A 24,650-nucleotide genomic window follows, 5' to 3' on the forward strand; every position below is an offset into this window, starting at 1 on the left:
CAGTACAGTTGCCAAAGTAACTTGCAAATTGATTTCATACAGTCTGACTTGAAAATGAAAGACTTTGAATTAACGGAGTGTTGAATGATGAGAAAGACTCAATATCTAGTTCTGCAGTATATAAACAGTTAACCTATCTATGCTAATGAATCTTGACAAGAAAGCAGTAACTGTTCATAAAATTAAACAGATAAGATGATAGCTGCTGTTTATAAACATCATTGGTATGTGTTGGTGTCTTTGGAAGCGATAAAAGTGATGGTGGAAAAGTTTGCTTAATATCCTGGTTGCCATTAAGTCTATTATTAATATAGAGACAGTAATCTGGAAGACTTTTGGACTTTCTAACATTTGTTAATCATAAACTCATTTTTTTCTTTTTATTTTTTCTGGAAGCTGGAAAACTATTTGAATATAACTATTTTCCTGTAGTTACTGATTATCAATGATGGTATTGAAAATTAAAAGATTCACTGAATAACTGACAAGAAGCCATGAAATCAATCCATCTCACTAACTCCTCCAGATTTTCTGACAAGTTGTATAACAGAAGCGTGATGGCTTTGTCTGAACATCTTCATTTAGAAGATGCGGGTAGAATTAGAAGGGGGATGATTCCAGCAGTGTTTTCCCAGATTGTCTTTGCTCCTCACTATGGCTGTCAAGTGTGGTGTTTTGGGTTTTTTTAATAGATCGGAACCGATGTTATTTGTAAAAACAGAACCATACTGAAAACTATGTGTTTTTTGAAATGAACATGTCCTTAAATATGCTTGAAAAGACATGCACTGTTGCTCATGTGACAGCATTGTTTTTGGTTAGGTAGCAGTCATTTTTACTAAGAATAATTTTTAATGTATAGATTTTTTTTTTAAATATTATTTTCATGTGTGTAAGGGTGATGGTGGGGAAGACTGACAACTTCCTATTACAGTTAACTCATAATTGAATATGGAAACATTGTTTCATCTCCCTCTTTCAATTTGAAAAATAACAAGGAATCCCCTTGAGGTAATTGGAATAAAAACTAATCTTTAGATAAAAAGCACAGATAAGAGTCTTCCAAATGCACAGGTCTTTCAAATATTTTTCAGTGTAGTGTGAAACTACAAGAGAAGATTTAAAGAAGTACAGAAAATCTCTTTAAAATGTTGATCTGCATACCATTTATCGGTGTTATTTCCTGAAAACTATTTGTTTAGTTTTTCTGTAGCCATTTTAGCTATCTTAATTTAGAGTTTGAAAACTTTGTATGTTATTCAGAGTAAATATAAAAACATTCAATAGCCTAAATTGAACTGAAGACTTTGAAGGCTGTTGGCTAATACTAATTAAATTGTTAGCGCCCTTATGCAGGAAGTCAAAATTTCTCTCTGTTGTGAGGTTTGTATATGTATAAATATATAGTTACTGCGTGATATTGTAATAATAAATGTGTTTAACTTCTTCTGAAGGTGAGGGTGGTGAGATCATCTCCACAGAGTTCACAGTTCAAAGCCACATTTCAGGAGTCTTACCAGGTCTATAAACGTTACCAGATGGTTATTCACAAGGACCCACCTGATAAACCAACTGTAAATCAGGTCAGAAGGCCAAATTAATTTTATGGAAAGCTCAGCTTCCCCTCTTATTTCATGTATCTTGTTTCTAGAAGAAACAAGTGTGGATTTTATATCCGTTACATATTCAGGAGCATGTAAAATACCGTATCAAATAAAATCAACATCCTGAAAGTGCAAACTCTTTTGATGTGTCTTCGTGAGTGCCACAAATATTTGGTCTTAATTGCACACAGCAAAGTTAAGGAAGTTGCATGGAGGTGCTGTTGGGTAAGAGATGGAGCCTTTTGGAGATAGTTGTGGTGGGCCTTTATAAATACAAATCTTAGAGGAACTAAAACCAGCTGGACACTTAGCCTGTTAACTAACTCATTTGCTTTGGTTTGAATGCTTACATAAGGACAAACTAAGCATGATCAGGGCCAACATGTGAGCAAAAATTTATCAGACGTACAAACTGTTCATTTAAGGTTCACAGAAGTTGTATAAATCTCTTCACTTTCAATGTAAGCTCTTTAAAATGTAATCTGTGCACTCCATCTAAATTACATTCGTTACTGCTTCTTGTAATGACCAGGCAGAATATGGTAGTTAACTGTCAGACATATTACTTCTCTAGTACTATAAAGAAAGAAAAAATCAGGAGTTTGGAGAAATAGTATATGTAGCAAGAATATGTAATTGCTAAACCAGGGCAATGAGTGATGTGCCATTAACAATAATATATTTTAAAAGTCCTTGAGACTGTACAATGAAAATAAAATTTGTGGTTAATTTGTTAGATACTTGGCCAAAAAGATGGGTTGAATAAACTGCTGCTTTGGAGTCTTCTAGTGTTATACAATTTTTATTCTTCAATGAAAGTATCAGCAGTCAGTTTGAGCTAGTGTTAGTTGTCAGACTTTCCCCTGTAGGGTTTTTTTTTTAATTACTGTGCTTAAAGTAGAAAACTGACTTCAGAGGCTTTGAAGTGGATAGGAGGAGATCTTTCACTAGCCTTACCTTCAGAAGCATATTACCTGATCATATGCACTCAAAACAGTATGCTTGTATTTTCCTTGCTCTGAAGGTGAGGTTAGTACCTGTCTCCTTTGAGGATCCCCAGTTCAAATCATCCTTCAACCAGTCAGCCACTTTATTTGCCAAGTATCAGATGGCTATACACAAGGATACACCTTCTGACTGTGGCGAAAATGAGGTACAGTTCACTGCATGCACCTTTATGGAAACTTTGTTTTTTAATGTGCAGTTAAATGATGAGAAGTGGTGTCTCTGAGAGTGATACCAAATATTAAAATATTGGAATTTTCATTGGGGAGGGAAATCATTAGGTTTTTTCGGAAGCTTCTGTTGCAGGCTTTGGCCAAGGGGTAACTGAGCTGAAGAGGGAGGGATTATGCATCATCATAACTAAAAAACCTAATGTTAATAATGGCTTAAGTAGAGCTGCTGTTTGTACATGATTTGTAAATGGATCTGGGACTCAGATTTCCACTGGAAATGAGATAATGGTATGGAATTGCTTTTTTGATGGCAAAAGCATCTTCTACTTTATAGCTGTTCGGTGCCTTTTCCACATTTGTCCTTAATTTTTTTGGTCTTGCTTAATTTAATAGGTGAAGGTTTTAAAATTTCAGGTTTATTCACATGCCATTGCTACCTCTCAACTAGAACTTACCTTTGCAGTAGAAATAGTGCAGAATATTCCCGCTAGCTGATTGTCTGAGATTCAATGAGAATACATTGCCTATGAATAAAGCCTGCTTTTTAAAATGATGTTTACAGGATGCTAATCCTAATCTAATAAATAATAATAAAAAAAAGCACTCACGGGGTTCTAAACAAGCAGCAATTCTCCATTTCTCTGGTAGGTGGCACAACATTTTCATTAGCAGATTTAATAAACTTGCTACCTTAGATTTTTCGTTTCTACTTACTGCAAAAGTATGGCTTCAATATTGATCAGCTATCTAGTCAGACTTTTCTGTTCTTGAGAGCAGTACTTGCAGAAGTAATACCTAGCAAGCTGTGGCTATTTTCCAGGTATCATAATAAAACCATGTAGTCATTTTTGGCTTTAGTTCAAAAGAGTGTAAGGAGAGCTTTTTTGTGAGATGTCCATAATGCTACTGTGGAAAGCCATAAAAATTGTTTCACTTTGTTTTGTAAAATAATAGGACTCATAACAATAAGTAGTAGTCTCTGCCCTTATTATAATTACTGATGTAAATTGGGTTAATTATAATAATGTAAAAATCAGAAGTGTGCCAGGAAGGATTGAGCTATTTACTAGATTCGTACCAGGTGTTACCTGGTCTGATTATTTGTCTGCTATGAGAATGTATTTCAGCCCTAATGCTTAGATATAGTATATAAGCCATCATGATTTTGCTCTGAAAATCTTGTTGCCACAGAGAGGGTGATAAGAACTTCATATACTTATTCTTTGTTTAGAATTATGCTGTTCTTTGTGGTTTGTTTTTTTTTTTTTTTTTATAATACATGAAGAATCAAGGGCAAACCCATGAATGTCTGCTTGCAGTTCAGTTCTGAACAGCAGTTAGCCCTCAATTCATCACATCTGTTTGGGTCAGAGTGCATGGCTTGGTGTAGGCTTGGGTTTAATCACCTGTGGAACTTTTTTAGTCTAGGGGAGCAAAGCTTATAAAGTGACATTAAGGACAGTTCAGGTTTCCACCACCTTAATGTGTAAAGTCCATCATGGGAATTGCTGTTGAACAGGAGGGAGGTGGGTGTCTGTTTACTGCTATTAGTTTGATGGATTTTTCTTCTCGTTTTCCTTGGTACTTGCCATAGGTTTTTCCCCGCTTTGCCTTTATCTTCTCTCTGGCATCCTGTTTGTGGAGGCTTAATATAATATTCTAGGGCAGACATAAGACCTCTGAGGCATCTAGTAAATGTAAAAACTCAGTCTGATGCTGATGGGTTTTAATTTACGTCCTTTAGCACTGTAAATTGTGTCATGTGTCCGTGTGGCTGTCTGGCTATGGAGGTCTTTCTATTCACAGTTATTAGGCACTAAAGCTCTGTCATTTCAAGCAAAAGCATTTTGTATTTGATCCCTGCAGGAAGTAAACTGAAGAATACTTTACATAAAATGTAATTTGTGTATTTAGAAACCACTTTTTTTTTTTAAATACTGAACCTGTATGGGAAGAGATTTATCTGGGTCACTTTTCAGAAAAGAAGGTACCAAGTAAGGTAAAACTGATCCAAATTATTGAGGGGCAGGGTGGAAAATGCTATTTGAAAGACCTCAAATTTTTTCTTCTTCCTCTTTCTCAGATTTTTTAATATATCATACAGACTCTATGGAGCCAAGCAGGTTTTTTTTTAAGTACAGGTAGAATGAAATTCTGTCCCATACACAGGGCTTTTTATCAGGGTAGTAACAAGTCTGCTTTGGGCTTTAAACTGGCAAACATCCAGGATTTCTTTTGCATCTGAAAATTAAATTTAGCTTTTAATCTGTGCAAACTAATCTGTGTATGGTGGATGACTCCTTTTCAGGGGGAGTCCTGCACACTTTTGTGTTTGGAAAGTTTCTAGTTTAGGAAAAGTATTTAATTTTATATTTGGCCAAACACTTCATATTCAGAAACCTGCCTGTATTCAAGTTCAGAATCCAACAAAAATTGTTATGGGACATATTAACAACTTGGTTTTGGAATATATTCTTACATCGTTGGCATTACAATATACTGTCTGCCTATATTAGCTGCTAGACTCGTTTAATATCAGCCTTATTACATGAAAAGGTAATTTTAGGAATAGAATGAGAATTCTGGTGATTATTTGAAAATAACACTAATGTGGAAAGCTATAAAACAGTTCACAATATTAACAAAAGGTGTGTGAACCATGAAGCCAATTATTGCTCAATGAGTGTGAAAGAAGGTCTCCTTTTGCACCTATGTAATATATATACATCTCTTCATTGTGATTTTGTGTGAGGAGGGGGGAATAAATGATTTCCAGGACAGGGAATCCATTGAATACTGGACACCAGAGATTACTTTGAACTTCTGGGCGCTGTCTTGGTTAGTGCCACTTTCAGACCAGTGATAAGGGGTGTTTTAGTGCCTTTCAGGATGGTGGGTCTTTTTGAATTTTGCCTTTTCCTTCTTACTTTCTCCTCTTCTCCTTTTGCATCTCTGATGGAGACTGAAGTAGCCCTAATAATAGTGTGTGTTCATTAAAAAGAATTTACTTTAAGGTTTTGCTGGGGAAGAGTCCTGCAATGCGTTTTGGTGATGCAGTACTGATTCCTGGTTAAGGCAGTGATTTCTGTTTGTTCTAATAAAAAGCAAGGTAGAAATTCCATACTGGAATAAATTTTTTTCAGGTCCCAGGGTTGGTATTAACCCTGTGGTAATGAAACTTGCCTTTTCTATGGAAGCATCATGACAATCTTCAGTACTGCTCTCATTGGTGAGTAGAGGATTTGGTAAGGCAGGAGTAGATTTGCTATCTGCCAAAGAAGTTAATGTTCTAGGAACCGTTTTGAGTATCTCTTTGCTCCTGGAATTAAAACCAGTTTAGTTTGCAAGTGAAATTTTTCAAGTCTGTGTTTATCTTGACATAAAAGCTACAAGTATTTTCTGCATAGTCTTTTAAACTATTGATTATCCCCTTTTCTCTTAGTTTTTCTGGTATAAATTGAACTTCCCCTGGAAACCTTCTCAGCTCTCTCAAAAACCTTTGGTCAATTGCTACAGGATTTCAGCTTCAACACTAACCTGGTTGTCTCGGTGCTTTGGAGTACAGTCAAGTACTGATGTTATGCAAAGTTGTTGACCTCTGAGAATATTTATGTCAGCATGTTTTTATTGAATTGAATTGGTGTCCTGAGGCAAAACATAGCAAACTATTTTCTGTTTTAAGGTTGCTTCATAATACTTGCTCTTAAATAGTGCTGTGGAAGAACTGATATTTCAGTTTTTCTCTGTGGGAACACAAAACGTTATTAAGCTGCTCTGTAAATGCCTAGTCATCCACTGTTTTAGGAATATAGGTACTCTTATCTTAAAAAGACTTGTTGGAAAAAAATCAGAAGACTTAGGGGGAACCTCAACAGGTGATTAAGAGGTAAAGTGTGAATAGCTTCTGAATGAGGTAAGATACAGTCTTGGGAAATAGGTGTATTGCTGCTTGTTGGAGAAGTTTATCCAAGGCTACTCTTGAATTGGCCAAGTCCCTGAACTGCTCATTTTTGGAAGCTGTGAAAATATATGAGGAAAGAACCTGTTCTAGTGTTTGTGACATTCTATGCGTTTCTTTACTGTATGAAAGTACAGTATATGGACCTTTATCTTGGGTCCATGGTGGTAGTTGTCATATACTGTTCCCAATATAATAGAGCTGTTATTCATGAGCTTTTTTAGGGTGTGTTTTTTTGCTAAAGTAGTTAAAGACTATAATCATGTTTAGTATGACGATCTGTTTCTGTAACATACAAAAATCCACAAATGTAATCCATTGCAAAAATTTATTTAACATGTCTACAAGTTACATGTTTCATTTTTTTTTCTGCTTGGGTGGTGGTTATATTTATTTTGTGAAATGAGTCAAGATATAATGAGAAAAATTGAAGTAATGAAAGCTTAGAAAAACTGAAAAAGGGGAGACTTCTCTAATGAACAGTGAGGGGGTAGTAGGCTGAGCATCCTTTCATGGAGTGGATGTTGTTTCCCTGTATTTTTGGTGAAAGATCGGTTGGAGCACAAATTATAGAGCTGATCAGCAGGTCAAGAGTACTGTAAGTATGCAAATAAGCTGTAGGAATGGAGTTTTGTCCACCTTTTTTTTTTTTTTATTTCTTGTAAGAAATGTAATAGCTTTGTGGTAATAATTCATGCACAAAGAAATGGATAAATAAGGGGTTGGAACCATTTTTTTTTGTTGTTTTTAGTAACTTTTAATAGCATTTGGTTGTATTTCTGGGAGAAGATGTGTAGATTAATGTATAGAAGGATGATCTGAGAATACGACAGGAGAGTGAACTTTTAATGTGTTTTATATAATCCCAAGAGACAGATATACTCTGATGATTGTCAAGCACCAGCACTTGATTCAGTGCTAGTGGAGGCAGCTCTCGACAGACGTACTGCTGTCTGTTACTCTGCTTTTACCTCAAGGAACAGACAAGACTGTGAGAGTAACCAGGTAGTATTTGATGCTCTGGCTTTGTAGAACTACGATACAAAAATGTGGAAACAAGATAGAAACATAACTAGGTCTGAGGGCATAAGCTGGCTCTTCAGGTGGCAACACTGGATTTAAAGAAGCTTAGTAATAGATCCGGCTTGTAGTCCGCTTTGCTAAGAGCAATCCGTATCTGCAGCTGTTTTAACTCTTGCTCAACAGCAAAAATACCTGTGTGTTCTGTGTAAGGAGAGCAGGGAGGCTGTGCAGAGTACAAATGGCCTGGAAGATGCTGTGATCCAGCTCTACCCCAGCCTTCAGGATAATTAACAAAGTATGTGGAATTGTGTATGTAAATGTTTTGGAAAGCTTTGCCACCTGCATGTCTTTTGTGTTTTAGATGAAGTGTCAGAATGTGTTTCTTGTTTTTTAAATGGTAGATACAGATGTAGAACTGTGTAGCTCTGGAGGCAAAGTTTTTAAATGAAATTAATACAGCCCTTTCATCCCAAGAAGGAAATTTTTTGATCACAGTGATGTACTCAATAGCTAATTTGGATGAAGTAGGTGAGACCTCTAGCAGTTCTTCTTAATGAAGTATCATCTCATCAGAGTCATTTCATTTCGGACCTAATGTTGTCTTTTTTAAAATGCTTCCTAAAGTCAATTATGGAAGCTGTCAGCATATTTATAGGCACACGCATATATATCTGTATAAAAGCTTGCAGCTAGTTTAGTTCTTTAGCTGTATTCGGTTCTTGTGCTAAAAAAAAAATATTGGTACTTATCATTCCAAACTGAGTTTTCCATATAACATATTGTCATGAGAAAAATTGAAGTTAAGCATTTTTTTTCTTCCTGCCTCTTCTCTAGTGAACTTAATGGTTGATCTGGGTGGTTTCAAACACTGATACAATACACCCAGTGTGTATTGTAATGTGATTTTTAGGCTTAAAGTCTTTTTACAGTAGTTTTTGTCTTTAGGAAACATGGCTGAATATAACTGAAACAAACTATGTGGCAGCTACGCAGGTTAGAAACCATTTCCATAAAAGATCATAAAAATTGTACAGTAGTTTTCAGAAAGAGCAAGAGTGAACAGTTTATTGCTGTTTAGACCTTGTGAAGCAGATGTTTTATTTAACTTCTCCTGAGTGTTTTATAATGACAAACTTGTAGAAAAATAACGTGTGTCTCCGTTCCCTCTGCAAAGCTAGCTGGACACTCTCTTTGCTTTGTGCTTAACTAAATATTTGTCTTGGAAGAAAAGAATTTCACAACACACAAAAGATAAACTGTTTGAAAAGGTGCAAAAAATTACTGAAATATTTACAGTGTTTTGGTGGTTTTTTTTCCCATTTTTTTTTAATTGCGTTCCAGAAATCTACTTGAACTAATACAGAAAACTGTATGAGTAGCCTGGGGAATGCCAAGGAGCACGTTCCGATCAATTCAAAAGCTGGTTAAGAGCAGGCATTTGCAAACTTTTAGGTCTCACTAACCTAGTTTCCTCTGGATTTTTTTTTTTTTTTAATTTTTCTAGTGAGAGAACACTTGAAAAAACAATAGCCTTTGTGGTTATTTTTAACTTTCTGTAGTTACCTTGGCAGCCATACATTTTTATAATCCTCTTGAATTAGGCCTTTTATCATGTCAGTGGATGGCAGCGCTGATCTGGTGATAGGCTCTCGAGCTGGTGTGTCAGGTCCATGATAACATTGGTTTAAAGACTCAGAGTGAGTATCTGTGTCAGCCTGATTCCCTCCGCTTACCTGTGTGGCCCTCGTGACTGTAGCGCTGTGGATTCATGCATTTTTTTTCTTGGAATGCCTAGAAGAGCAAAAGAGTTTAGGTGTCCAGATAATTAACTTGTCCGCAGCCATATTGTTTCAGTTCTGATTGTTGCATCGCTGTTTACATCGTCCTTCCTGATTTTTGACTCTGATTTCTCTATGTAAATCCATATAATATCAAAAAATCTTCACTGTGAGACTGACAAATCTCCATTATTTTGACAGTAAGTTTCTTCTGGGCAACGCTTGTCACTCCATATAAGAATTGAAACTGTAATTCAGAAATGTACGTGTTGTCCCATCAGTGATTATTTCTATTTCATCAGTGTGATTTTTGTACTGAAAACTACATCAAACACGCATTTGAATTCTAAATCCCCTCTCTCCTTATGCACTACGTTTTGGAGGCTCTTGCTCTTCACCTTTAGGTCTGTGGATATCTCTGAAGCTGTTTTGTTAGCATTCTGATATTTTTGTAAGTCGCTTTGAAAATGCCAAATAGAGCCCTGGAATAAGTCTTTGATCCCTCTGCTAACTTAGCTCCAGTATATTGTCCACTTCAAGGGCAGCAGGATAGCTTGGCACAGTCTTTCCTTGTCAACATGATACATTTTTTCCCATTTTACTGATTTATACAGCAAGTAACAGAATTTTGTTCATTTTCCTGCTTTCTGTTTTCCTAGATATTTTTTTTTGTGTCTGTGTTTTTTTTTTTTTATTTTTTGGAGTGTGTGTGTGTGTCATTTAAAAGCTTCTTCTAGACTTACTGAAAGTTTGAAATTTTTTTTATTGTTTATTTTTTACTTTTTTTCACTCCACAGTTTTATGGCTAATATTGATTCCAGTCTGTTTTGGCTAGAGAAGATTATTTCAGTTAAAATATGGCAGCCCAATGCACAAAAATCCTAATGCAATTCCTGGGACAAAGTCTGCTGATGACTACAGACCAAGTTCCAACAATAAACTGCCTTAGAAACAGTTATTGTTGATGAGTAAGTTAATGTTTGAGAGCAAAATCCTATTTATTCAGAACCTGTAAACAGAGTGTGAAAGGGGGACATTGCTCCTTCCTTTGGTGGTGGCAGGGTGTCCTACACACCCGTGCAGGGTTTACATGAAGCCAAGAGGAGCTGGATAAAAAAGGAAAAGTTTGACCTGGAAAGGAGCTTCTAGAGAAGAAAAACCTGATTCTAGCTCTTTCTTTCCCTGCGTACTTAATAACCTAAAAAATTGCACTGCTTGAGGAGGAAAAACTCTTTATGACGTGAATATATAGGGAAGATGCCAGGAACCCTCCAGAAAGATTGTGGTCTTTTTGTGGCTCGTTTCTTTAGTGAGTGCACTAAGGTTTGTTTGGCCACAAATTATTCATTGTGTTGGCCTTGGAAACGGGAGGGAAGGGAGGATGAACTTGCTTGGTACACATGAAGGTGATACACTGGAACTGTAGGTTGTATGGCTGTATGGAAACTCATAACACTGTTTTTTATTTTATTATCAGTCTAGCTCCAAACCCAAAACAACCAGCACCACGGGTTTATTTTAATCCCATTCACAGATTTGATTTAAAAACCAAACCAAACCCCAATCCCATATCTGTTCCCTACCCTGTCCTTGCTTAAATGAAAAGGGCAAATGTTCAATTTTCTTTGATGGGGAATGGCAAATATGAGCAAACTCTAACACTGTCAAAGGGAAAGTTACAAATGAATGCCTTTCCGTGATGTCTTTGCACTGAAGATCTTGGATTTTACCATCACCAATGGTGACAGCTCAGAGCTGGTTTTTTTCCGGAGAAGGCTATGATGTCGTTGTGTGACGTCACTGTGTGATGTCAGTAACCCTTGCTTTCTGAGTCACTGGGTGAAACCCATTCTGGCTTAGCATCCAGAGCATCTGAGTGTCTTCCCCCTCTTGTAAACTCAAGCACGTAGCTTTGGGTTGAACCAAACCCTCCTTTTATTTTTCTGCCTTTCCCCTGCCCCCCTTTGATTTAAATCTCAGTAATGTCTTCCTCTCTCAGTTTTATTAATTACGTTTAAACTTATTTCCTGTGGTTCTGTTGGTTCTTTCTGGCAGTTGTAATTAGTTTGCACCAAAGAAAGAATGTTCTGTATTTCATATATATTACATAATTTTTAAAAGACTAAAGTTTATGTAATTCAGTCTGAAATTAAAATTAGAAAAGCATGACTTTGTGAAAGGAATTTTAATTGTGCTTGTGTGACAGATTGAGTTATTTTACATGCAGCACCAGCTTTTGACTGTATTTCTATCATGGTTTATTGAATAATTTTTGAATTGTGTTCATAGTAATATTGCAGTATTAAATGAGTTCATTAATTTAGAAACTGAATCTTGCTTTTTCCTACAGTTTAAATAAATGTATAGTCTAGGTGTATTCCTGGGTTATGATGAAAGTGGTGTGGATTTTGGGAGTGGGAGGGGAGAATAAGGATTGAGAAAATAACAGCAGGGGTCAGTGGATCTGAAATATTTATAAAATTCTCCAGCTCTCTGTGTCAACTAAATTCTTTCTTAAAAAAAACCACAAACAAAAAACCCCAAAAAAGAAACCCGAAACAAGAGACTCGCAACAGAAAATGTTTGGACTTTGGGGTAATTGTTTCTTAAGTGACCTCTAGAGAAGATTCACAGTCTTCTGAATTTTTCTAGGAGCTGATTTAGGAAGTCTAAGCTAAGAAATTTAGCAAGTATCAACAGGTGAAACAGTATGTAACCAGACTTGCAATGTTGTTTTCCCTGTAAGATTGTGATACAAGTTCAAGTGCACTTAAGAATTATTTTCTAGCCAGCTGGATAGGTAGTTGTAACAGTATATCCTCCCTAGCAGGCAGAAGTTATGCGGAGGTACACTGAAAAATTTCCCCCTTGCCCTCAAAGCCAAGGGATTGTACAGCAGGGCCTGGAGAATTGGTAAAATTATTTGAAAAGTGGTGTTGGCTCAGTTTTCTCACCCATAGGGTTTAACTTGCGCTATAAAGCTAAAGTTACAGATTAAGAACTATTGGGGGTCTTCTGACAAGAGAATTAATAACACATGGTTTGTTTTTTTTCTGAAACCTGCACATTCTAAAATCACTGGCTGTGAGGACTGATGCACTCGCAGTGTAGGAATTTGTAACTGTTCTTCTTTTATGGAGATATAACTCAATTCAAATTTTGAATTACTTTTTTTTTTCCCTCTTTAGATAGTATCTGTTTTGGTTTTCTGTTTTTTTTAAAAAATCTTGTTCTCTCTCCCTATTCTCCATATAAAAAAAAAACATCCTAGGATTTAATTAAGATATTGCAGTCATTTGTTTTTCCAAATTCTGAGTAATTTAGAGTGTTAGTGACTAGATTTGAAGTGGTTAATTGTAGGGAATGCACAATCTCCTGCCTTCACCAGCATCTTGTAGAAAAGAAATTCAGTTTCTTCCCTAAAGCCTGTGCCCAGAGGTTTATCATTGCTCCCTCGATCAGCCACTGCTCTGTGTCTGGGGGGGGAACAGCCTGAAATGGGAATCCTGCCAAGCCTTGATTCTTTTAGCATCAGCAGATGCACTTTCTTAGAGACACGGTGTTAGAGTAGGTTCACTTTGAGCTCCATTAAGAATGGTGCAGTTGATCTTCACAGGTCAATATATACATCTACCAGAGGCTGTGGTTTTATTTCTAAAATCTGCTTTATAGCACCTTCTGAAGAAAGGAGAAAGCTTTAATTACTTAGGCTGTATATGGAACTCCCTCCTAAGTCAACAACTTACAATATTGGCACTTTTTACTGTTACCTTACTTCCTTTCCTGGGATGACTGACAAGTGATCACCCCATTTTTTGTATATAGAATAATCTTCTTTAATTAATCTCAGAAATTCATATAATTCTTGACGATGAAGTCTTTACAACAATCAGGTTTTTGTAGGTATATATATTCTTTTTATCAAACTTTAAACTAAAAGTTCCTATTTACTATTGCTTTGCAGTTTGCAAGCTGCTGACTTAATACATCATCCAATTATTACAAGAGGGGGAATTAAACGGTGTAACACATACTAGGTTTTTAACAAAGGGATGTTTTGGGGTTAAATACAATACCAGAACTTTGTAACATGTTTAATGTGGGATCCACCAGTAAGGAAGTATTTTTATTAAATAAGTAAATGATGGCAAATAAATAACTATTATATATTATTAGTCTTAGAATCTTGAACAAGCTCCAGATCATTAAAACCTTTCCTTTTTGGTTGATTACCTGCAGCACATCATTTTGTATCGGGTAAAGAATCTAGGTTTGAAATTACTTGCACTTTCAGGAAGCTGATTTTCTTTTTTTCTTTCTTCCTCCTCTTTAGACTTAAAATGGGCTTGCTTATAGTTTTGAAACTATATAACTTAACCAATTTATATTAAGAGGTCTGGGGGCCCTAACCCCTCCTTGCTTTGGTGGTGGGGTGCGTCCCAGTGGAACGGTGGGAAAAGACTCCCTGTCGCAGGCAGTCATGGGGAAGGGTAATGTGTAATTAAGAATCAAGGACACCAGAAACAAACCTGTATTACAAGGTGGTAATTCTCTCACATCACGTTTTAAAAAAACCTTCTTCTATTTTAGAGAAAGGAAGTACTTTGGATAGTTTATTATTATACCTATTTGTCCTTCTAAACAAAATAGAACACGGGAGTTTGTTTATGGATATTTTATTTTAACTCTTAAATCTGATGGTGTTTTTTCAGATAGATGGTTTTGAAAGAGTGTATTTGACTGTGAATGTATCCTGATATACTGCTAATATTTTTCTTTTTCTGCTTTGCATATTTGAACTGTCGTCTTGGGCACGTGTTTCTGATTAATCTGCCTCGGTGCAGTTCACACGATTCCTCTGTGATTCACCTCTGGAGGTATGTATTCGTTCTAGGTGCAAGTTTTGAAATGAATGTATTCTTTCCTTTCCACTGCCTGTACAGACAGCAAACCTTTATGGTATAGATGGTATAGGTGGGTGTCGCAGTATTGGTATCAACACTGACTGGTAAGGCGTATGGCACTGTGTTTGCAAAGGAGTCTGCGGATTCCTTTTGCTGGATAACGTGCTACCACTGAATTTTATATCACTGCATTAAGAGACAGTAGCAGAAAGTGCTGTCTCTCTTCTGTTCTTGATTTATTTCTATGAAATAAAATAATGCATTACTAGACACCTTGATAAGCTTGTACTTGACTACAACCTGAGTTATTTTGGAGCGATGCGGTTGCTTCATTTCAAGTAAGCAAAATGCTGTGGATTTTTGCACCATCTTTCTTGTTACTCTTAAAGAGTTAAGCACTGCGTGACTGTAATGAAATTGTCAGGTTATAGTAATTATGCTGGTAATTTGATATGTCGCAGTTTGAATGAATCCATGTGTGGGGAGTTTGTTGCTTTTCTCTGTTGAGTCCACTGGCCTTTACATTCCTGAAAGCTGAAGAGTAATAGAGCTCATTAGACTTTATAGGAAAAGGGCTTTTATCACCTCGTCAACTCAGGCAGTAGACTGCCATTATATTCTTAATTTTGTATGGCTATGTAGATGTTGATGCACACTTCCCTGCCAGGTTTATACCAGTATTGTTTCTTACAGACACTTTTTATTGACATTTCAAAACTTGAATTGAATTTTGTGTGGCACCACTACAGATGTCTTCAATTAGATGAAGTTAAATAAAAGGGGTTGTATATCAGAGGCCAAGGGATTCTTGAAATTCTTTATTCCAAAACAGTTGCCACAAGCAAATCTAGTAGTGTGTAGTCTGTTTACTCTTTTGAATAAAAATAATTAAAATAAAATTTAAAATTTACATGATTTCAGTTTGTAATTTTTTGATTTTTTAATGTTTTTATTAGCTGCAAATAGTGTGAACAGCCGAACTCTTCCTGTCTTTATTTCCTCATTTTGTTATTCTGTTTGGTTTCTGTTTTGGCTATGGGCTCTGGCACAAAAAATGAATAGTTTTTTTTAAAAAGAGATACAGTGTATAGTAGCAGAAAACTAGGCAATTTTCTAGCAGTAAACAGGATAATGTAGAAAGAACCGCTTGGGTTGTTTTGTTTTTTTATTCATCCTTTCATCTTAGAAGCTGCATTTAAACCTTTGCCATTTTACCACTTCACATATGGAAATCCCGCCGTGTTTGGAGAGGTATGGTTACAAGGGTTCAGTAGAGGAGAAGGGCACGCAAGATACAGCCACATACCCAAACCCCAGCGTAGCCTGGTACCCTGTTGTTGCCAAGGGGAGAGTGTTTATGGAAGGAGGGCACAGGGGATACCCGGACTGCTCAGGGGGGTTCCTAGTTTTTGGTGCTCAGTGAGTTAGGGCGGTGTTCTCTGCCTGTGATTCTATCGCTATCCCTGAAAGTCACCTCTACGTTTGTACTTCCCAGGTTGTTCCACGTTGTACAGTTGGAACAAGCCTCAGCACCCAGATGAGATGCAAAAACCCACAGTATTTTGCAGTCAGATGATGATTTTGTTTTGTTTGTTTTCAAATCTTTCTCTAATTGCTCTTTAGTCTGTTTCCATCTTGACTGATGCTAAGCATTAATTTGATGATTTTATAAAACTGCTCTCAAAAGCATGTTTTTGAGAGAATTGTTAATTTATACCTATAGTTTTGGATCTGTATATATTAATTTTCTCCTCCATGCATTTATGTCCCATGGATTTACGAACATTTGATATTTCCTCTGCCTTTTTAATCACTTAGTATTACGGGATCTTTCTGGAGTTGTTTGCACTTAGCTCTTGGTTAATCACCCTGAATACTCTCAAATCATCAGCTTAGTTTGCTGCAACATTGTTTGTTTTTCAGTGATTCACCTGCTGGTATAGACATAATAGACCCAGCACAACTGAAAATATGCTGCTTGCCATTTGTTTCCTATTATCCGTATCGAGATGCTTTTGAATTCTAAAGAATTGAGAGACGTTTGTGAATCTAGCTCTCTGCTCTTTGAAAAGCACATCATCTTCTGCTCTGCATTATTTGTTACATGTTAATTTTTAGGAGATCTAATGACAAATGTTACCATTACAGGTCTGTAATTCCCAGGATCACCTCCTGTAGAATGTTGTATTTTAGTCACATTTGATGCACTACTAAGGACTAAATCAAAACTCATTTGATTTAGAGATCTTGGGATGTTGCTTGTTTTTTTCTTATAGTGGTGTTGACATCACCATGATGTTTACATGGGGATAGTCAGAGCCTCTTGCTACTGAAGTCCCTTGTACCTTCAAGCTTCACTAATCTTTTTAGCATTTTAAGCTTGCTATCACTGTCCTGATTAAATAGTTGACAGTATAGCTTGAATACTCTACTTTTCTAATAAGGTACCAAAGTTATCTTTGTGGACTGTCTTTACACTTTGATGCAGCGAGTTGGTTTGTTCTATTTTGATACAGAATCACAGAATTGTGCAGTTTGTAAAGGACCTCCTGAGATCACCTGGTCTAATCCCCCGGCTTGAGCAGGTTGTCCAGGCTGATGGGTTTTGAATACCTCCAAGGATGGAGACTCCACAGGCTCTCTGGCCAGCCTGTGCCGTTGTTTGACCACCTTCTCAGTTAAAATCCGTTTCCTTCTGTTCAGATTGAATTTCATGTGTTTTAATTTGTACACGTTGCCTCTTGTCACGTCAGTGGTAACTACTGAGAAGAATATGGCTCCCTTATCTTCATTCCCTCCCATCGGGTATTCCTACGTGTTGATAAAAGCTCCCTAAGTCATCTGTTCTTGAGGCTGAAGAGTCCCAGCTTTCTCAGGCTCATGTTATACAGCAGATGCTCGAGCCTCTTAATCATCTTTCTGGCCCTTATGGCTTTGCCCCAGTAACTTGGTATTTTTCTTGTACTGGGGAGCCCAGCACTGGTCCCAGTGCTGCTGCTGCAGCCTCACCGGTGCTGAGCAGCAAGGAGAGTCGCTGGCCGGCCCCGTCCCATTCCCTGTCAGTGCTCTGCCTCGCAGCCCACCTGCTGTCGGCCTTTTGCAGGGCGAGGAGGGTGCATTGCTGGCTTTTTGACTGAAAACGTGTGGTGCTACCTCGCTGCTGACAGAGCCTCTATTTGCAGGCTGCTTTCACAGCATCTTCTCTAATCTCTAATGAAAGGAGGACGTAGTACTGAAAAGGAAATATGTTGCTAACCAAGAGATAGAAATCTACCATATGGTCGGGGGAGTGTGTGTGTGCGCACCTTTGGGAAAGGAACTGCTGGAATTAATCACTTCACTTATTCGGCAAATAATTTCCACTGGAGTGTAGAAGTCAAGGGAGTCAAGGATTTCCTGGCTTCTCCCCACCCCCACCCCCCGTTTTTTTTTTAATTTGTGTAAGGGGTAGCATGGATTTCACATCTTTCTCCTCCCTCCATCCACAGCACATGGAAAAATTCAAAATAGGAAATTCCAGAGAAAAATAATCATGCAGTTAGTATGGTCAGGACCCGTGTTTGATGGGTATGCAGTGCCTTCTGCAGTTGCACACTGGTCTGGCATGTGGGTTAACAAGTGCAATTTCCACACTACTACTACTGCTACTAAAGTAGTAAAACATCTCTTAAAAGTCAAGAGAAAGACCAATGTGCTTGGAAGAAAATTGAGCACTTTCACCATCACTGAAGTTCAATTATAAGAGCTATTACGTTGAGGTGTACTAATTGGGGCAATATGTAATACCAGTTGCTATTAAATATTTAGATTTTAATAATGCATTATAAAATATGAGCAATCAAATGTGTTAATTGAATCATTAATTAGCAGAATATGAAGAGAGGTAGAATTAACATGTGATGGAATCTATTGTATTTTTCTCTGCACTGTAGTTAAACATTGGAGGGAATATTTGTTTTAATTTTTGTCCTGGATTTAGTTCTTATTTTTTTGAGTGTTTCAATATCAGATTACAATAACTCATTATATTGAAGTTTGAGTATAAGTTGTTAATTTTAAATAAATTGGGTTGTTTCCAGGGCTAAAGTACAATTTTGGGTAGATAAGGTAAGCCCTTTCTGGTGGGGCTTGCCCACCTGCTGTCACTGGTGTATTTGACATCACCTTTGACAGACATGGTCCCAGGTGGATATGTCAGGAGTGTGAAATGGTATAACCTGCTTCGGGAAAAGGTTTCATACTCTAGACCTGTTTCATGTCAAATTGCCTGGATGCTGAATGAGAAATCAAGTTAAAGCCGCCAAGTATTCATTGAGAAATTGGAGAAAACATAATACTTAAAGCATTACAAAGGATTACATTGTATGAAAACTTCTGAAGGAGAAAAATGTTACTCTTTTTAAAAAATGTTATTTGCTTAATGTAATGGAGATCCCTGAACATTTTGTCTGAAATCAGTGCTGTGCTTATTACGTTTGTTACAGAACATAGCCTCTTTTATGTTCGTGACATTTTGTTGTAATTGCATTAGTGAAATAACTGTAGTTTATACTTTACTAGCAGTTCTTAACTGATGCTAATACTTCAGGTTGCAGTGGTCTGGTGACCGAAGCCATGCTTTGTGGTTTGGAGAGTTGGGGTCACACAGAGACGTGGCATTCATTTAAATTCAGAAGACTTTCCTTTGAGTGAAAATCTTTTCCATGTTGGCTTAGACTATCTTTTTTAGCATTCATTAAATTCTGTATGATGAGTTTTTGACAAGGAAAAAAAGTCTGTTTTAACCGAAACTTATTTAGGCAAGTCTGTGTTGTATTACCAACCACATTTCCCCTTGGCTTGGAGGAGATGTTTCTTTTTTTTCTGTCACTGCCTGCACCCTGATGGCTGGGAAGAGAACATAACCTGGGCTGAGAAATCCTTAGAGAAAATCTCGTACTTGACTGTGACCCAGCTTAAAAGTTTTACTGCTGACCATGTGATTTCATTTGGCTCTACCGAAAAGTTGAGGATATTGTATGAAACCATGACTGCTGAATAAGTAGGCCTTATCTGAACGAGAAGAAACCCAGTTTAATGTGCTGGTATTCGAGTGTAATATCCTTGTATGCTGCAGAGTGAGCTCTCAAATGTTTGATCATTTCAGTTTTACAGTATCTGTAGCTCCATATCCAGTTTTATGCTATATAGCTATATAAAAATGCAGGCATTTTATTATATTGGCCTTTATTTTGGGACTTATTGGTTGGGTAAGTCACTTGAAATGATTTTTTTTGTTCACGTGATTGATTTCTTTTGACACATGTGGTACCAATTAGAATAACTTCTACTGCCCATCATCTCTTCAGTCTGCGCTACTGTATCAAAATACGTGATTAAACCCACCTTCTGTTGTTGTAATGCAAAACAGTTGGTAATAGTAGGCAATATTGTCAGATTTATTGAGTGAGAAGCAGCTTTCTGAAGATCTGCCAGTGCAGTGAAAAACATGACTAGATGGATAATTAAGTTGAGCACAGTGGAATTCAGGATTAAAGTAAACCTGACGTGGGAGAAAATGGCATGCCCAAGTTGGTTGCGTAATACAGTTTAAATTAGGAGATCATTTTCTTCTTAATATGAAGCATCAGTTTCTGGCTCTAGGTGCTTTACCCTGTCCAGAGACATTCTTTGTTGCAGATCCAAAACCACAGCGCGCAGCAAGAGCGGGTTCCTCAGTGTTTGTGCAGGAGATACTCTGATGTGGGCTGACAAAGAAGCTCCACAGGTTTTGTTGCAACACAGGAGTTTCAGATTCTTAGATAAAATGTACTTTTATAAAGAGTAAACCTCACATAAAGAATAAGCTGTTCTGTTCTTTTTGTAAATGCCTTTCTCAAGCAGCTTTGACGGCCCCTCTGAGAAGCTGGATTTCTGTGGCCAAAGTGCTTCCAGTACTTGGGGGCATGGGGGGGTGTAGAAACAGTTGGGTCCTTGCTGTGACTGCAGGTGCTGGGGGCGCTCAGCATTCAGCCAGCTTTGGGAAGCACCAGCACAGGGAAATGTCTGTGTTTCACCTTTCTGCCTTTGGGCTTTGTCTCCTGTTGAAGAGTAATAAGTCAAATTCAAGACTACCTGCAGAATTTGTGTCTAATAATGTGTTAATAACTTGCTGGATCACATTGTTTTATCATGCCAGTACTATAAATGCTGGTGTCAGAGGCTGTTTGCAGATTCGTGTTTGGGATGCATGATACGTATAGCTTACCAATCACAAGCACAGCAAAGGCCACAAATGTTACAGTGAACTAACATCGTTTTCCCTGCTTCTCAAATTCCTTTTTCTAAACATGGGTAGAAGAAGTGATTTTTCACAGTATTTACTTTCGTGTTAAAATTCTTTCTAACATTGTTTTTGTACTGAAAGTCTACCCGTCAGACAATTACATCCCTCTTGTTTTTGCTTAGGCAGAGGATGCACCCAACGGACCAGACTGTGGCTATGGTTCCTTCCACCAGCAGTACTGGCTGGATGGGAAGATAATTGCTGTCGGTGTAATTGATATACTGCCCTACTGCGTGTCGTCCGTCTATCTGTACTATGATCCAGACTATTCTTTCTTATCTTTGGGAGTCTACTCTGCATTACGGTAAGATGACATTTTTGTTATCTGGTTAGACATAATAATAAGAATTGATACTTGTTCCTAAACTTGGGCTTTTATTTCCAGTCTGAACATATACTGGTAACACTATCTCTCTAGCAAAGTATTTGTGGTGGGGTTTTTTTTCTTTCTTTCTCTACAGTTGGTTGCATTCACATACATTTTTAATTGTCATCGTTGAATAGGGCTATATCTTTCTAGTTAGCTAAATACTTTTAGAGATTAAAAAAACACTCAGGAATGAAATACCTATATTTTATTGCCCCTGAAAATAATTTAGTATTGCTTGGTTTCAGCAGGAAAAGCCCCTTTTTTGTTTGAATAGAAATAATTTTTCCTTTGACCTTTTTCTTAGCCCAGTCACCAACAGAAATTAATCACTTTTATAGTTTTATGCACACTGAAATCGTAAATAATAGAGTGCCTAAAACCTGTTGTCCTCTGAATTAGTAGTCTCTTGCTGTACCAGCACTAAGTATATTTTTCAGGTATGTTAATCTCATTATCTTTGTCTTTAGAGAGCCTGATGGAGAGAGTAATCCTATGAATTTTAAAGCCTTAAATTAACTATCAGCCTAGTCTTGCAAAAGAGTAGGAATAGTGGGTAAAGATTTTTACCGTGAATAAGACTTGTATGCTAAATTGTGAGTTACTGTTTTTCTTATAAGCAATCTTATGATTCCATTATTATTATAAGGAAAAAACCTAAACGAGTGGAAATATTTGTGCACATCAGGGTTTCTTTCTTCCCTTTTTTGCTTCTCTGTTTACATGAAGTAAGCTGGTCACAGACGTGGTTTTCCAGGGGAGGTTCTCATGAAGCAACTAGCTTTGAACTGCGTGCCAGACATGTCTGTTTTCAGGTTTCCCTGGGTCTGAGAAGTTCTAGCAAAAGGCTTTACCTATCGAGGTTTGCACTACACTTTCAGGTGTGAAAGAAGCGCTGCGGTGGTGAGATCCAGCTTTCTTCTTTCTCCAAGGCATCACCTGTTCTATGGGTGGAGCTTCTTAGCTGTTTAGTGTTACCCACCAGGATGGGAACATATGATATGACTTCTGAAATAGGTGAAGCTTAAACCTTATTTTTAGGCAACCTCTCCCTATCACAGTTACTTTATATACTTTTGTGATAAGTAATAAGCAGTATGCAGTTTAATCTCAGAAGTCTAATCACTCATAGTTTGTTTAGATTTTGAATAGGGTCTTTCGATTTCCTAAGAATCTCTTTTTTTTATTATTTATTTTTTTTTTATTTTCTGTCTGGGTGTATTCTTCTCTTTGTAGTGGTGAATTTTGTGATTCCTGAATTATCTTTACGTAAGTTGTTCAAATGCGTATGTCAAGATTGTTTTCCCACAAAGCTCATTGTTAAGTTTCTGACATCAGTCTAATGGTTTATTGCTGCTGTAACAAGGTGCTGCAATCATCCTTTCCGTCTCTGCTATATGCTGGGTTTCTAGCAACCCCAGATTTAGCCAGTTTAATTGACTGAGCAGAAGACTGTTTGCTTTAGCAACCTGGTTAGTGAGCTGAGTTGGCTCAGTGAAGAGCCTGTTAATACCAGAGCTGTGCAGCTGAGAATGGGCAGGGAGTAGAGACCAGCACCTCCTCCCACCACAGTACGCTTGTAGGTCGGTTAAGTCCTGAAGTGCAATTTCCTCAAGTATGTCACCTTTAGTAAGAGCTGATAACATTGTTTTCCTGTTGGCTCTCCCCACCATGTTCTGGAACGGTTCTTTATGAAGGACAAACTCTAAAATCAGAGAAGAGTTGAGGTCAGAAGGGACTTCTGAATGCTGTCTGGTCCAGTTCCAGTGCAAATTGGGCTAACTTCAAAGCTGTCCTGAACATCAATGTAGATGTTGCTGTAGCATTTCCAGTGGCTGATGTCTAAAAGAGTCTGAATTGTCATTTTTCTGAGGCAGTCTGTAGCACTGGTGATTTTATGAAAGTAATCAGAATTAACAAATGTAGAAAAAAATGTTGGAACTCCTATGATTTAGATTTAATCTTTTTGTCTGTTATGGTCTGGATTTTTAAAAGTATTTTGTTACACGTGCTAGGTACTTTAAACTGATTTTTTTTTTTTCCTCGAACAAGGTGAGCATATAACATAAAATACTGTCCTGCTAAAAGTTGTGTTTTAGTATTTGTATGTATCACATTACTTTATGTAAGAGTAGACTGACCTAATCCATGCTTATGAATTCTTGAAATGATTTTACATTTTCTACATAATAAATTAAAAACTTTGTCGGCGCAACATGCGTGCGTGGCTCAACTAGTGAAAAGGCAGCTTATAAATTCTGCAGCATTTAAGGCAATAAAAATGAGTTCCCAACAGTCTTAGAGGGAGCCAACCTTCTTGTTCTTTCAAAAAGGGGGAAAAAAATTGAGAGTTAGGGAGGATTTAGGAAGTTGCAAAGGAATCTGATACCTTCAAAGCTGTTGCCAATTTTACTCCGAGGAGGTTAAACTGCATTGCAGTGCTGTCACTTCCACTTCATGCTACTTTGAGATTTTTTTGCTGAGGAGTTGTAGAAAGGGTAGGATTTGAAGATCATTTGAAATATATAGGCTTGTAAGTGAAGAATGAGGGGAGGAGAAGCTACTTGTGTAACACTCCCCCAAAAAATCATCAGGAAATATTGAGAAAATCTTATTTGCAGGAAAAAGTTAAACCTACCCCCTACTATCTGAAATTATGAATAGTAGACAAGTGTAGTATTCATAATCTCTATGTAGTAGTAGGACAAATACTTGAACTTCTTTTGGAATTGGGTTATGTGGCACTGAAATACTCGGTCTGAATTGTGGATTGATGAAATGGATATATGTCTTCCTCACTAGCTGACTTAATTACTTTTGCCGGCAGCCATTATACCTCTTCAGATACGTACCATAACCGAAAATTTTACAAATTAAAATTTTACAAAATTTTACAAAAAGGAAATCACAAGTCCCTTTTCTGTAGGAAAGATTTAGGCAGAAAGAATGCAGGTGGATGCTTGTTATGCTGTACAGTGACACCTCATTGCTGCTCCTGGTGTAAAATGATGGGGTTGGAGGATTCTCTTGTGTTGGATTTCAGCACATGCTCCTGAAAAGCGGAACGAGAAGGATGGTTTGGCATACCCCCGGTAAAACTTTGCCTGGAGTGGGGTTGGCCTAAAAGAGAAATGCAAGGTAGAGCAAGAACTTGAGTTCAGGGTCTTTACCTAGGGCACGTCACCAGAGATTGTAGTATCAGCGATGACCCTGGCAGCAGTTCTAAGCAAGCTGGCTTTGCTATCATGTGTGCTAATTTGCTTGCCTGAAGCTTTGTTGCCCGTGGTAAGACTTGCTGCTGCAGCTCAGTTTTGACCTCATTACGTTATGATGTATTTACTTTACTTTCTGTTCACTTTGAGTCTTTTACTTTATTAGATCAGATAGTATAGTCCAATTGGAAAGAGTGTTTAAGAGATATTGAAATGCAAAGTTAATGTTTTTTTCCCTGTCGTGTTCCAACTTTTTGAATTGCAGAAAGGTAGCTCTTTAATTAGGTCCAGGAAAATGTGC

At 37.3% G+C, this 24,650-nt stretch overlaps 1 protein-coding gene across 6 annotated transcripts in view; it reads left to right on the plus strand.

The window, feature by feature from the left end:
* The window catches only part of ATE1 (arginyltransferase 1), an 85,746-nt gene that overhangs the window by 10,536 nt on the left and 50,560 nt on the right, over window positions 1–24,650 (plus strand). For 4 of the 6 annotated variants that reach the window (XM_080401498.1, XM_080401501.1, XM_080401500.1 and 1 more), the window contains exons 7-9: window positions 1,455–1,583; window positions 14,386–14,418; window positions 20,893–21,074. In XM_080401498.1, coding sequence (XP_080257624.1) covers window positions 1,455–1,583; window positions 14,386–14,418; window positions 20,893–21,074 — 344 coding nt within the window. Of the gene's footprint in view, window positions 1–1,454; window positions 1,584–2,628; window positions 2,758–14,385; window positions 14,419–20,892; window positions 21,075–24,650 lie in introns of all 6 variants that reach the window. The other 2 variants (XM_080401497.1, XM_080401499.1) reach the window with 2 other exon arrangements.

The sequence above is a fragment of the Falco punctatus genome (assembly GCF_963210335.1).
Source record: "Falco punctatus genome assembly, chromosome: 9".
NCBI lineage: Eukaryota > Metazoa > Chordata > Aves > Falconiformes > Falconidae > Falco > Falco punctatus.